We start from the raw sequence: 11,249 nt of genomic DNA on the forward strand, positions 1-11,249 counted from the left end.
CAATACCACATACTGAAAAATGCCATGTTCTCAGATAATTGTTGCACACTACATATTCATATAATGAACTTCATGATTCACTCTAACCTGACTCAATGCGTCCATCCCGCAGTTATATATTAGTAGGGCGGGCTCATCTATGGGGCGATGGACTCAGGGATCTCCAGTTCTAGGTAGGATCCATTGGAATGGCATGTAATGTGCTAGATGCGGATATCAGTACCATCGAGTTGTTTTACATCAATACAACGAGTTCCACCCGAGGGATTTGCAGCAAATCCTCCACGTAGTAGTCGTCGAATAGGCACGTCGCTTCCGAGTCAGTTGCCTCTTCGAGCGCAGTCTTTTGGCTGCCATTCCAATATTCATGTTTATTTTTGTACCTTCAGATGCTGATGGGGGAAGGCGGTGTAGCCCAGCCCCTGGAGCCCTCTCCGAGACATTCGTAGTTTACGATATTTGCGAACCTATTTGCCATCTCGGGGATAAGTAGACGCGCATTTCGAACGGTATGCCATAACAAGTAACAAAATGCGCATATGCGGTAACAGGTTATTCAGTCAGGTGCACAAAAGAAGGCATCATATCTTCGAAGGCGTACAGTCAACAACTCCTAACAACATCCTTGTTCCAGGGGTATAGACTCAACCCAAAGAAAGAGAAATCTCGACATCTTGCACACTTGCATTTCTTTAGCTTGATCGATTGCAGGGTGGAGTAGGGTTGGTGTATCGAATTTTCTCCCTCGCCCCCTTGGAGCTAAGATGAAGTACGTAGCAGCCTACCTTATGGCCGTTTTGGCCGGCAACGATGAGCCCACTGTAGAGGAGGTCAAGCACATCCTCTCTGCTGTCGATGCTGAGGTCGACGATGAGGTAATAATTGGGTATGGACCACTCGCGGCGTTTGCTATTCGACCTGTTATGCATCTAGGAATGTTCAACCTAAGATTCCTATTAATCAGATGCTCGCCAAGTTTTTCGCCCAAGTCCAGGGCAAGAACGTCCAAGAGATGATCGTTACTGGTCTATCTAAGCTCGGTTCCGTTGCTTCCTCTGGTGCCCGCCCTGCCGCTGCTGCCGGTAATACCACTTTCGATTGATGTTGGTTGATGCCGTTGTTTAGGTGCCGTCGCCGGTGATGAGGCCGCTGCCGCTGAGGAGGAGGCCAAGCCTGTTGAGGAAGAGGAGGAGGAAGAGGAGATGGACTTCGATCTCTTCGACTAAGTCGTGGCTGTTGTTAACTATCGTTAGTCGACAATCATCCTTGGGTCCGATAGGAGGCATCATGTTTCATTGGAGTTTGGTTGATACAGTATTAATAGAGGCAGTAGGGTGCATAATAGTGAAAACAAGTGTGTGTTGAGAGGGGAGTGGTACGTCTGTTTGACGGATGCTCATGATTGTTGGTGTTGTTCAGTTGTTGTTGTTGTGGTCGTCGTTGGCGACTGACGTGTAATAACCTTTTACTACAGCATAGCCAGCTTATACTAGATGGCTCCTATCGACCGAAGGATTTACCTAGATCAGCTTGGTCAACTCGACATTCATCGAGGAGGGTCATCAACATCATCACAAGAGACCCCAGGAGGAGATAACCGACCTGCTTTGGATCCAGCACAGGACTCACTACTACGACGACGTTACCTACCACCCGCAGAGGCTGTTGCTGCTGATGTAACTACACTGTAGTTGTTGTAATAATAGGTAGTGATTACCTGTCAGGAGCTCGAGAGGGCAGTTCGAGGGCTAGATGTGGAGTCGGAGGAGTCTTGTCGGCAGCTTTTCGATATCATGTGGCAGCCTAGATTTAGGGAGTGGCATTGGTTGGATGATGAAAGTGATGGATATCGCGGTAGCAGCAGTAGAGGATCGGGAGAGGACGATCGCTATGCTGAGACCAACTTCGATGGTCTGTGTTGGGCTGGAGTCTTCGATGCTATTGATGAAGTCTTGGAGCGATACATACAATACACACACAGTGGCGAGGTCGTCCTGCTGGCAGCGGTAGTATCAACATCTTATAGAGGCAAGAGTAGGAGGAGGTGTTGTATCAGGGCACTCAGCTTGGGATTGTCGATGAAGTTATCATTGAGCTGTTGAGATGGTCCAAGATAGTCCTAGTCAGCAACTCGCAGGCTACTCTACTGTGAGTCGACTCCTATGTAGAAGGAGTAGAGTAATGTAGATGATGTAGATACAACTCATTCGATCGGCTCATGTCGTTACTGGACAGTCCTCATCCACGGATTATCATAGCAGCTCTGGATGTGCTATGGAATTACAATTACTCTACTACTAACATTTTCAAACGTACTAGCATTATGACTAATACTGTCAACTGCTGAATACGTGGTCATTAGGCGTCGTACACGTAGCAAATACTCAATCAACATCGATGGATGAGGGCATACAAAAGGGTATGAGGATGCGACTCAGCTGGTTGTCGGAAGGCTGGGAAAGCTATAACCCAAGCTATGATGTCCTCTGCTGTTGTTGTGATGACCATAGTAGGTCAGCAACAGCGAGTGAGGTGATATGCCGACTGAAGTGAGGAGGAGAGTAGTAATAGTGTGCTTCTGTTGTTAGTCGTTGGACCCTCAAATCGTCCGCTCGACGGCAATATCCTTGCCGAAGAGTGTGGAGTTCGTATTTGATTATCAACAGCCAGTTACTCATGAGATGAAGTCAATACATTGTACTCTGGTTAAAGGCCAACAGGGGGTTACATCAGCCGACGAACTGATGGAAAAACTGAAAAATACCGTCACAGAGGAGTCTGTCCTCACGATGCTACGCTACAGGCTCCGTCATGCTTTGGCCCTCCTCGAGGGCGACAGAGATATGATGCTTCTATTTACTGCTATACGTCTATGTACTGTGGATATAACATTACAGATTAGGCCGCATCATACCCCTCCACCGTGTGGGAATATGGGCATCGAATCCGACAAAGGAGGGCGGCAACCTCCAGCGTGGGGTCCGTCTGGCATTGGTAGTGGGCATGCGTGCAAATATTATATACCATCTTTTCGGATATTCTTAGGTAGTGGGTTCCTGCATATGTATCTACAAACCTATCCAGCATTCCTGGGCCAACTAGCAGCTCTACCCTTCTCAGCAGTCTCCTATGCTGAGACGGTGAAGAGAGTACCAGTAGCTAGGGCACTTCCAATTGAGGTGGAGACGGTTCTACTTTGGTCGTATCGTCTTATGAGCACTGTATTGATGGAGGCTAGCTTATTAGGAGCTGGAGGACAGCAGTTGGTTGTTGGTAAGAAGGGATAGGCCTTTGATCTCTCAGTGTGGGGAGGCACATGTGTTGTTGATAATATGGAAATTCTGAGGACAGATAGGGAGGTTCTCATTGATCTCTGTACCCTTCTACCCGAATTTGTATACAAGCTTTTATAATTAGTTAGGAAGAACTCAGCTGAGGAAAGCGAACACAAGTTCCGATACAGTAATTTCCAGTTTGCCACTTTTAATGAGGGCAAGTCTCCTCAGGAGGATGTAGTATACTAGTACCTAGTGGATGATACAGCTGTCGTTGCGATACCGATAGTGTTCTTGTTGTCTTAGCCTTGGCATCCTCCTCCAACCTGGGGTATATGAATCGTATGATTCAAGGCTCACGGGATAGGCTGGTGAATGCTCTCAAGGAGGAAGAGTCTGTCGAGGGAGTCCCACCACAACGGCAAGCACGATACACCCAGAGTCTAACAGTATGCAGTGAATGTATTGATGTTATGACCAATCTAATAACAGCTATGCAGTATCCTAACATGATGGTCACCGTCAATAACATATCTATGGTACCACTTCCTAAGATACGGATTAGGTCCGGTAGTGCTCTTCTTTGGACAGATATTGGATTTCCTTATACGTCTATCAACCCACGAAATACCCATAGATTGGCATCATAATACAGTATTAGCTTTGGTCAGCTGCTGTAAATGCCTCGAGATTGCCTTGGAGTACTCCCCTGGCTGTTTTGGTATCCTCTTCCGAGACCTCAACGGTCTCGATAGGTACTACCACTCCTTGCTGAAGTTCGATAGAAATGCCTTGCTCAGGTTACTAGATGTGGTAGCAGCTTTGTCTAAGGATTGTTATGACTGCTGGACATCGACACCAAGGGGGAGTAGTGACGGTGTGGCTGGAGGGAATGACTATGAGAAGATGCTTATATTGTCTAATAGACGTAGGTCTACTACTCTACCCGCCCGACTGATGTGTTGGTGTAGGAAATGAGCTGCAAGCAGTACTGAATCTGTTGAAGACGTCGGTGCACAATATTGACCCTGGTGTTGGGATGAACCTGAATGAGGCATTGAGTGGTAGAGAGGTCGAGGAGGTAATGCTGTGATCATCACTGTTGCTCCGGCTGGCATTGTTGATTGTTGGTCAGACCGAAGCCAAGGAGTTGTCCGAGGATTCTGTCCGTCGCCGTAGAGAGGGCTTTCAGAAGGTTATGGTTAGAGTCTTCGGAGAGGCTGGAGAGGCTATCGGTGCCCATAATGTTGGATACTTAGCTCAGCTACTGCACTACATATGCGACAACGATCCCATCATCATCCCTACAGTACTGGGGCCTAATGGGGAGCTCCTCAAGGCCGTCTCTAAGTGTTTACCGGCTGTACGGAACTCTAGCTTTGCCCTAGGGTGGACTTCGACGACTCTCTCGAGCTTCTCGTTGCACAACAAAGGTGCTGAGCTCCTACGTGATCTACAAGGGGAGGATAACCCGCTGACTAGGTTGGTGAGATTGGTCATAATGGGAGATGGTGCCGGGGTACGCCCTGTGTCACCACTGGCCGAGAAAGTGACCTCAGATCTGCCTATGATGCTGAGCCAGTCTATAGAGGATATTGTACGTAACCGTGGGGAGCTGGCCAAGCCCCTCGTAGAGGCAGCTATTGGGGGTTTGGAGGACCTCCTTGCCTGGGCTGATAAGGAGGAGCCTACTTCTACTAGTGGTATCTTGAGTGCTAAGCTGGCCCCAGCATGTAGACTGTTAGCTTCTCTACTTCAAACACACTCTTCCTTGGCTAAGCTGTTGGTGATGGAAGATGTTGAAGGAGGAGGTAAGTCATCAAAGCCTGGTCAGCATCTGTGTGAGCTATTGGTGAAGTTGGCTACTCATCCCTCCCTGCCTAAGGGAGGTAGCATACTAGCCCCTGTGGTAATGGCTGGCCCTACTGCTAACCAGCAACAACAGCAGCACCCCCACTACCACCCAATCGTCAGCACGTTCCGAGCGCTGGAGAATGCCTTCTATAACAACCTCGGCCCTTCGCTGGCTGGGAGCTCCTCATCATCTACTCAGACTGATTCTGGTGACTGCCTCCTCCCGTTGGCCTCACTGGTGGTTGAGAATGGGCAGAAACTCATAGACTCTTCTCCCGAGGGTGCGGTTGTTGGCAACACGGCAACGCTGTCGGCCCTAACATTCGGTCTGGAGACCTTCGCTCTGGTCCACGCCCCTGTGAAGGAGAGTGGTGGTGGCTTGTTTGGTAGTAGCGCGTCCCCTGCTGGGGCCTCTACGAGGGATTACCTCAGCTACAGTCTACTGGCAGTCATTGACACAGTATGCAAATGTGCACCCAGACTGCTGGAAAGGCTGGCAACGGGTGAAGGGGCTGATCAGGATGGGCCTGCTGAAGTGAAAATGGACTTAACGTTGCAGTTGAACTCTCCTCCGAATCAAGTGAGGCGGTCGCGGTTTATGAGGGATACCATAGACTGGCGGAAGGCTGTTGAAATGAGTGCCATTGGGAATAGCAGTGGTAGTGCTCCGCTGTGGTTACTTTGGTCGACTATGAAGAAGTTTATGGAGGCCGTGGCTAAGCTGGCTAATACCCCTAGTGGAAGGATCAAGAGGGTCCATGATATGTTCTTCAGCAGTCTTAGTCAAAAACAGATATCCAACTCAGCGAGGATAGCTTCGGTACTCCTCAGCGGCGCCTTTATCGATATGACCAAACGCTATGGTCATCTACAGGAGAAGGTGGATGAGGCTGGGAGGTTGAGTAGCGTCAAGAAGGGGTAAGGGCGTAATGTCCGTTGAATTCGTTAAAGTTGTCCGGGCTAGGTTCGCCACCGAGATGTTCGAGTTGTTGGCGAAGTGCCATGTAGAGGATAGAAGTCATCATACTAGAGTACTTTCTATTGATACTATGTTCAAGGTAATAGAGGGGTAGGAGAGGAGGAAGGTTGGATCTGCTTACTCTCAGATGGGCGGCTTTGGGGACGATTTCACTGGAATGGTTGTGGACATATTGCGAGGTAACAGGAGCTGGGGATCGAACCGGGGACCTTCGGATTACGCACTGTTTGTCAGACCCGTGTACGGACGAGGCCCTGTCGGCTTCAGTACTTGGGTATTGTGAAAGGATCACCTCGGTGAAGAGGATGGAGAACTCCAATCTCACTCAACCCTCCCTTTTCCCCACAATCGATAAGAACATCCCAGCATCTGTCCAGAGCTTCCTTAAAGTAGATGGTTATAAGTTGGTGAGTTCTCTCCAAGTGAGGCTGACTGCAGCCCTTCTACCACTGTGGAGGGATGACGATTGGCTGGGCCGAGAGGGTGAGAAGGATGAGAAGGGCGAGAGGCGGTATGTGATGTCAGCGAGAGCTTGCGGGTCTATGGTGAAGTTGTTTACTCATGCTGTCGAACCTGATCCTCGAGTGATTGATGGAGGCCCTACTGCAACGCCCTCCCCTCCTGATGATGGTCAACGTAGTGGTGACCCTACCGAGGCTGCCATTGCCGAGATGCTAAGAGTACCCAATGTTCAGCGGCTCGGGCCTCGAGCCCCCAACTCATCGCCGGGTGAGGACAGTCCCCCTGCTGTTGCCACTGCTGGTCAGGGCAATGCTCCTTCTCAACCGCCCGCTGGCCCTTCAGAGGGCGGCTCCTCTTCTCCTGTTGGGGATCCTGTTATTGATCTTCATAGTTCGTCAGCAGCCCACTTCGCTGTGAAGGAGAATTTGGTGGCGATCCTGCAAGAAAGAGTACCGACCTTGAAGAAGGAAGAAGGTCTCGACCTACCGTCCAAGCTCACCCCTGCGGATGTCCGCAAAAACGCTGAAGATGTTGGCAGGGACTTCATCACTCGTTGCGTGTTCCTATCGAAGAAGGGAGGTCAGCCTACACACTGTGCTGATGTGATAAGCAGAGTTGCTCAGAACTGCAATAGGATTAGGCTGGGGAGTGGTATAGAAGGCCAGGGCTCTGAGACGATGGATGAAACGACTCGGCTGAAGATCCATGTTGGTAATCTACTACATGTGGTTGATGTGGTCACTGATGAATTCGTGAAGGAGATTAACGTCTTGGCTGAGGAGAAGGATGAGAATAGCCCTGATGCGATGCAATGTCTATCGCATGTACTGGCGTTCCTTACTAATACATCGGAAAGGGTGAGGGCAACGTTGTGGAAGGGTGGGAAAGCAGAGGATATCATACAGGGGTATTGTCATTACTGTGAGAAGAAGGTTGATAGAGTAGGAGCTGATGACAAGATGGCCGATGCGAGTTCATGGTTGGAGACGATGTTGGAGGAGGCGGAGATGCTTGGTAGAAGTGAAGAGGGAGTAGAAGGGGGAGAGGTTATGCCTCTGTGGCTCACTGAAGCTGCCTTGGCTATTGAGGGCCTCTGTGATGAACCCTATATTTATACTGGAGACTGGGATGCCTTGCAGAAGAGGCTTTTGGCAGCGCTTGTGAGCATCCTCACTCGTCATGAGGAGAAGAGGTCCTCAACTGACCCTCTGAAGCTAGCTGCAGTGATGGTACCATCGCCAGACCTGACTAGAGCCGCCCTTGAGGTCATGTCCCTGCTTGTCAATAGAGAGGTAAGGGAGGGAGGGGTGGACGAGACAGGGGAGATGCTTGGTGGTTTAGGTCAACGCCTCTGCAGTGTTCGGGTCGGCGCCATGGAAGTTGCTGTCCATACTCAGTCTACGGCGGTCTTCCTCCTATCCAGAAATCACATCGATGTTGGCCAGTGTGTTGTCGAAGTTGATGGAGAACAAACAGTTCATAGCGGCAGTCGTGGACTTAGCGTTGAATCAGCTGAATAAGGAGGGTGAGAAGAAAAAGAGGAGTACCGCGCCCGATAAGAAGGGTCGTCATCGTCATCACCACCATCATCAACAAAATTCTGAACCTGCCAAGACCTTGGCCGAGGTTGACAAGTGAGTTTTTTATGACCAGCATTCTTCTGTATCCTCCCCTCCATAGGTCTACTGGTGGGGCATCGGACAAGGCCTCTGAAGGAGGGAAGAAGCCGTCGCAAAAGCCCCCAGCACGTAGTCTATCGTATAAGCTGTCTGACATCCTGGCTAACCCTATGATGAAGAGTCTAGTGCTGAAGGACCCTAAAACGGTTGAGGAGGTCCTCTTGAAGGTGATCGACGCGGTAGAGTTCAGGTTCGGAGTTCATCTTTGGTAGGACTTGATGAAAAAGAGGAAGACGAAAGCAACATCAACATCGTCATCGACTGCTGACGAGGATGGGCAGAAGGAAGAGACCTCTGTGATGGTGTTGTTGGATACTAAGGATGATAATGAGTACTATGTTGGCGAACTACGCTCCGCCTCACCGTGTGCTTTCTCCTGCAGGAACTTTCTAACAGGGTTATCGACCAACGACTATCCTTATTCGATCCTTGTTGTTGTCGCTGAGTTCCTATTGAGGTCTCTACAACTTCTCCAGGCTATGAGGGAGGATTCGGCTGATACAACACCGAGTTGCTACCCTCTGGCGGTCTCTGTTGAAGGGGCTATGTAAGACTCAAAAGTAGATCTGCCTGTTCATTTCTACTCTTAGGTACTTCCTCGACACTTTACTCAACAAGTTACAGTTTGCTAGCCAGCATGGCAAGCCGATGGGGTCCATCACTCTCACGCCTCTTCCGACGACTTGTAGTATGCTGTTGGATAAGCCTATCAGAGTCGACGACTTTATTATAACTACTGTGGGGGAGAAGTTGTCGTCCCTGAAGATCGGCCTTGGGAGTGGTCAGGCCGGTGGCGGTAATATGTTGAAGTCGGCCTTCCATCTGATATCTAGCTGTTGGACGGAGCTCTGTGCCTCCTGTACCCCTAGTGGTGGTAGCGACGATGCGGTGGTGGAGTGGTATAAGTCTCTGTCGGAGAGGCTCACTAAGGATCCCTTTGTCAAGTATAGTCGAGAGAATGATGAGGATGAGGATGAGGAGCTGGCTTGGGTTTTGAAGACCTATCGTCGCTTTTCCCTCCTCTACGCCTTACTCCTGAAGGCAAGTGAAGTGGATGGGTTAGAGAAGGTGTTGGAGAGGGAGAGGAAGCAGCATCTAGCTTGGGAGTGTAATGAGGTCCTTGGTAGCATCATGTTGCATAGGTAATAAGTGCTACAGCTGTAGTTGATCCATGCCTTACCTCTAGGCCTTACTCGGCTGATCTGTCTGAAGCAGTGTTGGCTTGTATGGAGATCCTCACTCGCCCTCCGACTCTACCTGCTGCTGATCATGACAAAGAAAAAGAGGAAGGAGAGTCATCGAAGGCCCCTGAGGAGGAGGATGAGGATGTTGGGATGGACGACGATGACGACGATGAAGGCAAGGGATGGTATCAGATAGGCTGAGACTGATCGTGCTTCAGATTCGTCCCCGAGTGTTATCTACCACTTTGGGCCACCGGCAGGGTTCCTGTTGGATGAGGATGATGATGAGGACGATGAGGATGATGATGATGAGCTCATACCCACCATGATAGTGGAACCTGTTGTCAACGAGGATGATGCTGAGGGTCAGCAGGCTGGAGGAGAGGAGAACGCCGCCGCCGCCGCGGGCGATGATGGAGGTGAGGACGGCCAGAATGGGGACAATGCAGAGGAGTGGGCCGATGATGATGGTGAGGGGGGAAGGTATGCTTTGAGCTTCAAGCTGTCGTCTGCCTTTCAGTGTACAACCGTCTGGAGGAAGCTGTGAATGAAGACCTTTTGGATGATCTTGATGACGATGATGACGACGACGAGGAGGATGATGATGATGAGCCGTTGGTCCCTCCCGAGTCTGAGATCCATCCGGCGGAGTCCCAGCCTGATGAGTTAGAGGAGGAAAGGGATATGCAGTTAGAGAGGGAACAGATGGAGAACATAGATCCTGATGATATTGACGAGGAAGAGGAGGATGATGATGATGACAGTGATGACGAGGGAAGTGGTGATGATGATGAGGACATCATGGGAGTTGAGGAAGAGGAAGGGAGCGATGATGATGAGGAGGATGTCGATGGAGATGTGATGGACGTATTGAGAGATGTAGGCCCAACTGTGTACTCGTGAACGTCGACCCTCCCCTATAGGTGGTTATGAGTGCTGCAGCCCCACAAGGTAGTACTACTACTACTGGAGCAGGAGGAGCAGCAGCCGCAGGAGGTTCATCTTCTGTGAATACACCAGCGCCCAACAGAGGAGCTCCCAATGCGGCCAACAGTACAGCGGTGAGTATCCAACCTTTGCTGCTCTGTGAAGTCGTAGTCCCATCAGACATCTAATGCTACTGGTGATGGTGATCATCAAGCTCCGATAGCCTCTGATACCCCTCATAGAGGTGGAGAAGGCCAGCCTAGTGGTGGCAGTAGTAGTGGCAGTAGTAGTGATGAGAGTGGTAGTAGCAGTAGCTCTGGAGATGGTCATATCGTTATTGAGGTAGTAAAAGCATGCTAGCATTATTGGTGGAGATGGGCTCTCTCAGTTCGACGATGGACATAACGATGATATGATGGACGAGGAAGAAGAGGATGATGATGAGGAGGATGATGATGAGGACGAGAGCTCGGATGATGAGGGAGAGGAGGAAGAGGGCAGTGACGACGAGGATGCCATACCGTTATTGGGCTTTGATGGCGATGCCCCCCATGGGAGGATGTATAGGAGGAATTACCCTAGAGGTAGTGGTGGTGGGAGCCATCTCCTGCTGCCAATGCTAGAGGATGGTCCAGGAAGGGTAGGCCAACTCATTGATGTGACCACCACTCATGGGACTGTCTCACAGGCCTTGGGTATCCGTGACCTTCTGCCGAGGAGACGAGGGAGTGGTGGTACTATTGGAGGCCCTATGGGAGCTGATCGAGTCAACACAAATCCCAACGCCATACCTCCGAGCGCGATGCTAAGCACGCAGGTAGGCAGTCCTCACTCTCAGCCTCACACAATAGTCGTCTCGATGCAGAGCCTCCTCTTACCTCGACCCCCC

General features: G+C 50.3%; 3 protein-coding genes across 3 annotated transcripts in view; all 3 read left to right on the top strand.

Annotated features, from left to right (window-relative positions):
- The first annotated feature begins 752 nt into the window (after positions 1-752).
- Positions 753-1,289, top strand: Pmar_PMAR029249 (60S acidic ribosomal protein P2, putative). The gene is made up of 3 exons (XM_002782344.1): positions 753-875; positions 965-1,082; positions 1,126-1,289. The coding sequence occupies exons 1-3, from the start codon at positions 765-767 to the stop codon at positions 1,224-1,226; spliced, it is 330 nt and encodes a 109-aa protein (XP_002782390.1). The 5' UTR covers positions 753-764; the 3' UTR covers positions 1,227-1,289.
- Positions 1,290-1,493: 204 nt separating this feature from the next.
- Pmar_PMAR029250 (hypothetical protein) lies at positions 1,494-9,634 on the top strand (the record flags this gene model as incomplete). Its single annotated transcript, XM_002782345.1, has 18 exons — positions 1,494-1,676; positions 1,707-2,006; positions 2,589-2,994; positions 3,046-3,179; positions 3,247-3,304; positions 3,582-3,840; positions 3,947-4,030; positions 4,076-4,203; positions 4,247-4,356; positions 4,411-6,047; positions 6,094-6,187; positions 6,236-6,287; positions 6,343-7,862; positions 7,912-8,204; positions 8,251-8,416; positions 8,462-8,796; positions 8,840-9,391; positions 9,436-9,634. The coding sequence occupies 18 exons, from the start codon at positions 1,494-1,496 to the stop codon at positions 9,632-9,634; spliced, it is 6,510 nt and encodes a 2,169-aa protein (XP_002782391.1).
- A 124-nt stretch (positions 9,635-9,758) lies between these two features.
- The window catches only part of Pmar_PMAR029251 (ubiquitin-protein ligase, putative), a gene marked incomplete at both ends in the record, with an annotated part of 6,095 nt that continues 4,604 nt past the window's right edge, over positions 9,759-11,249 (top strand). Inside the window, 6 exons of the mRNA XM_002782346.1 lie at positions 9,759-9,903; positions 9,954-10,312; positions 10,357-10,494; positions 10,541-10,702; positions 10,749-11,000; positions 11,049-11,177. Coding sequence (XP_002782392.1) covers positions 9,759-9,903; positions 9,954-10,312; positions 10,357-10,494; positions 10,541-10,702; positions 10,749-11,000; positions 11,049-11,177 — 1,185 coding nt within the window. The remainder of the gene's footprint in view (positions 9,904-9,953; positions 10,313-10,356; positions 10,495-10,540; positions 10,703-10,748; positions 11,001-11,048; positions 11,178-11,249) is intronic.

The sequence above is a fragment of the Perkinsus marinus genome (genome assembly GCF_000006405.1).
Source record: "Perkinsus marinus ATCC 50983 genomic scaffold scf_1104296939758, whole genome shotgun sequence".
In the NCBI taxonomy this organism is placed as follows: Eukaryota; Perkinsozoa; order Perkinsida; family Perkinsidae; genus Perkinsus; species Perkinsus marinus.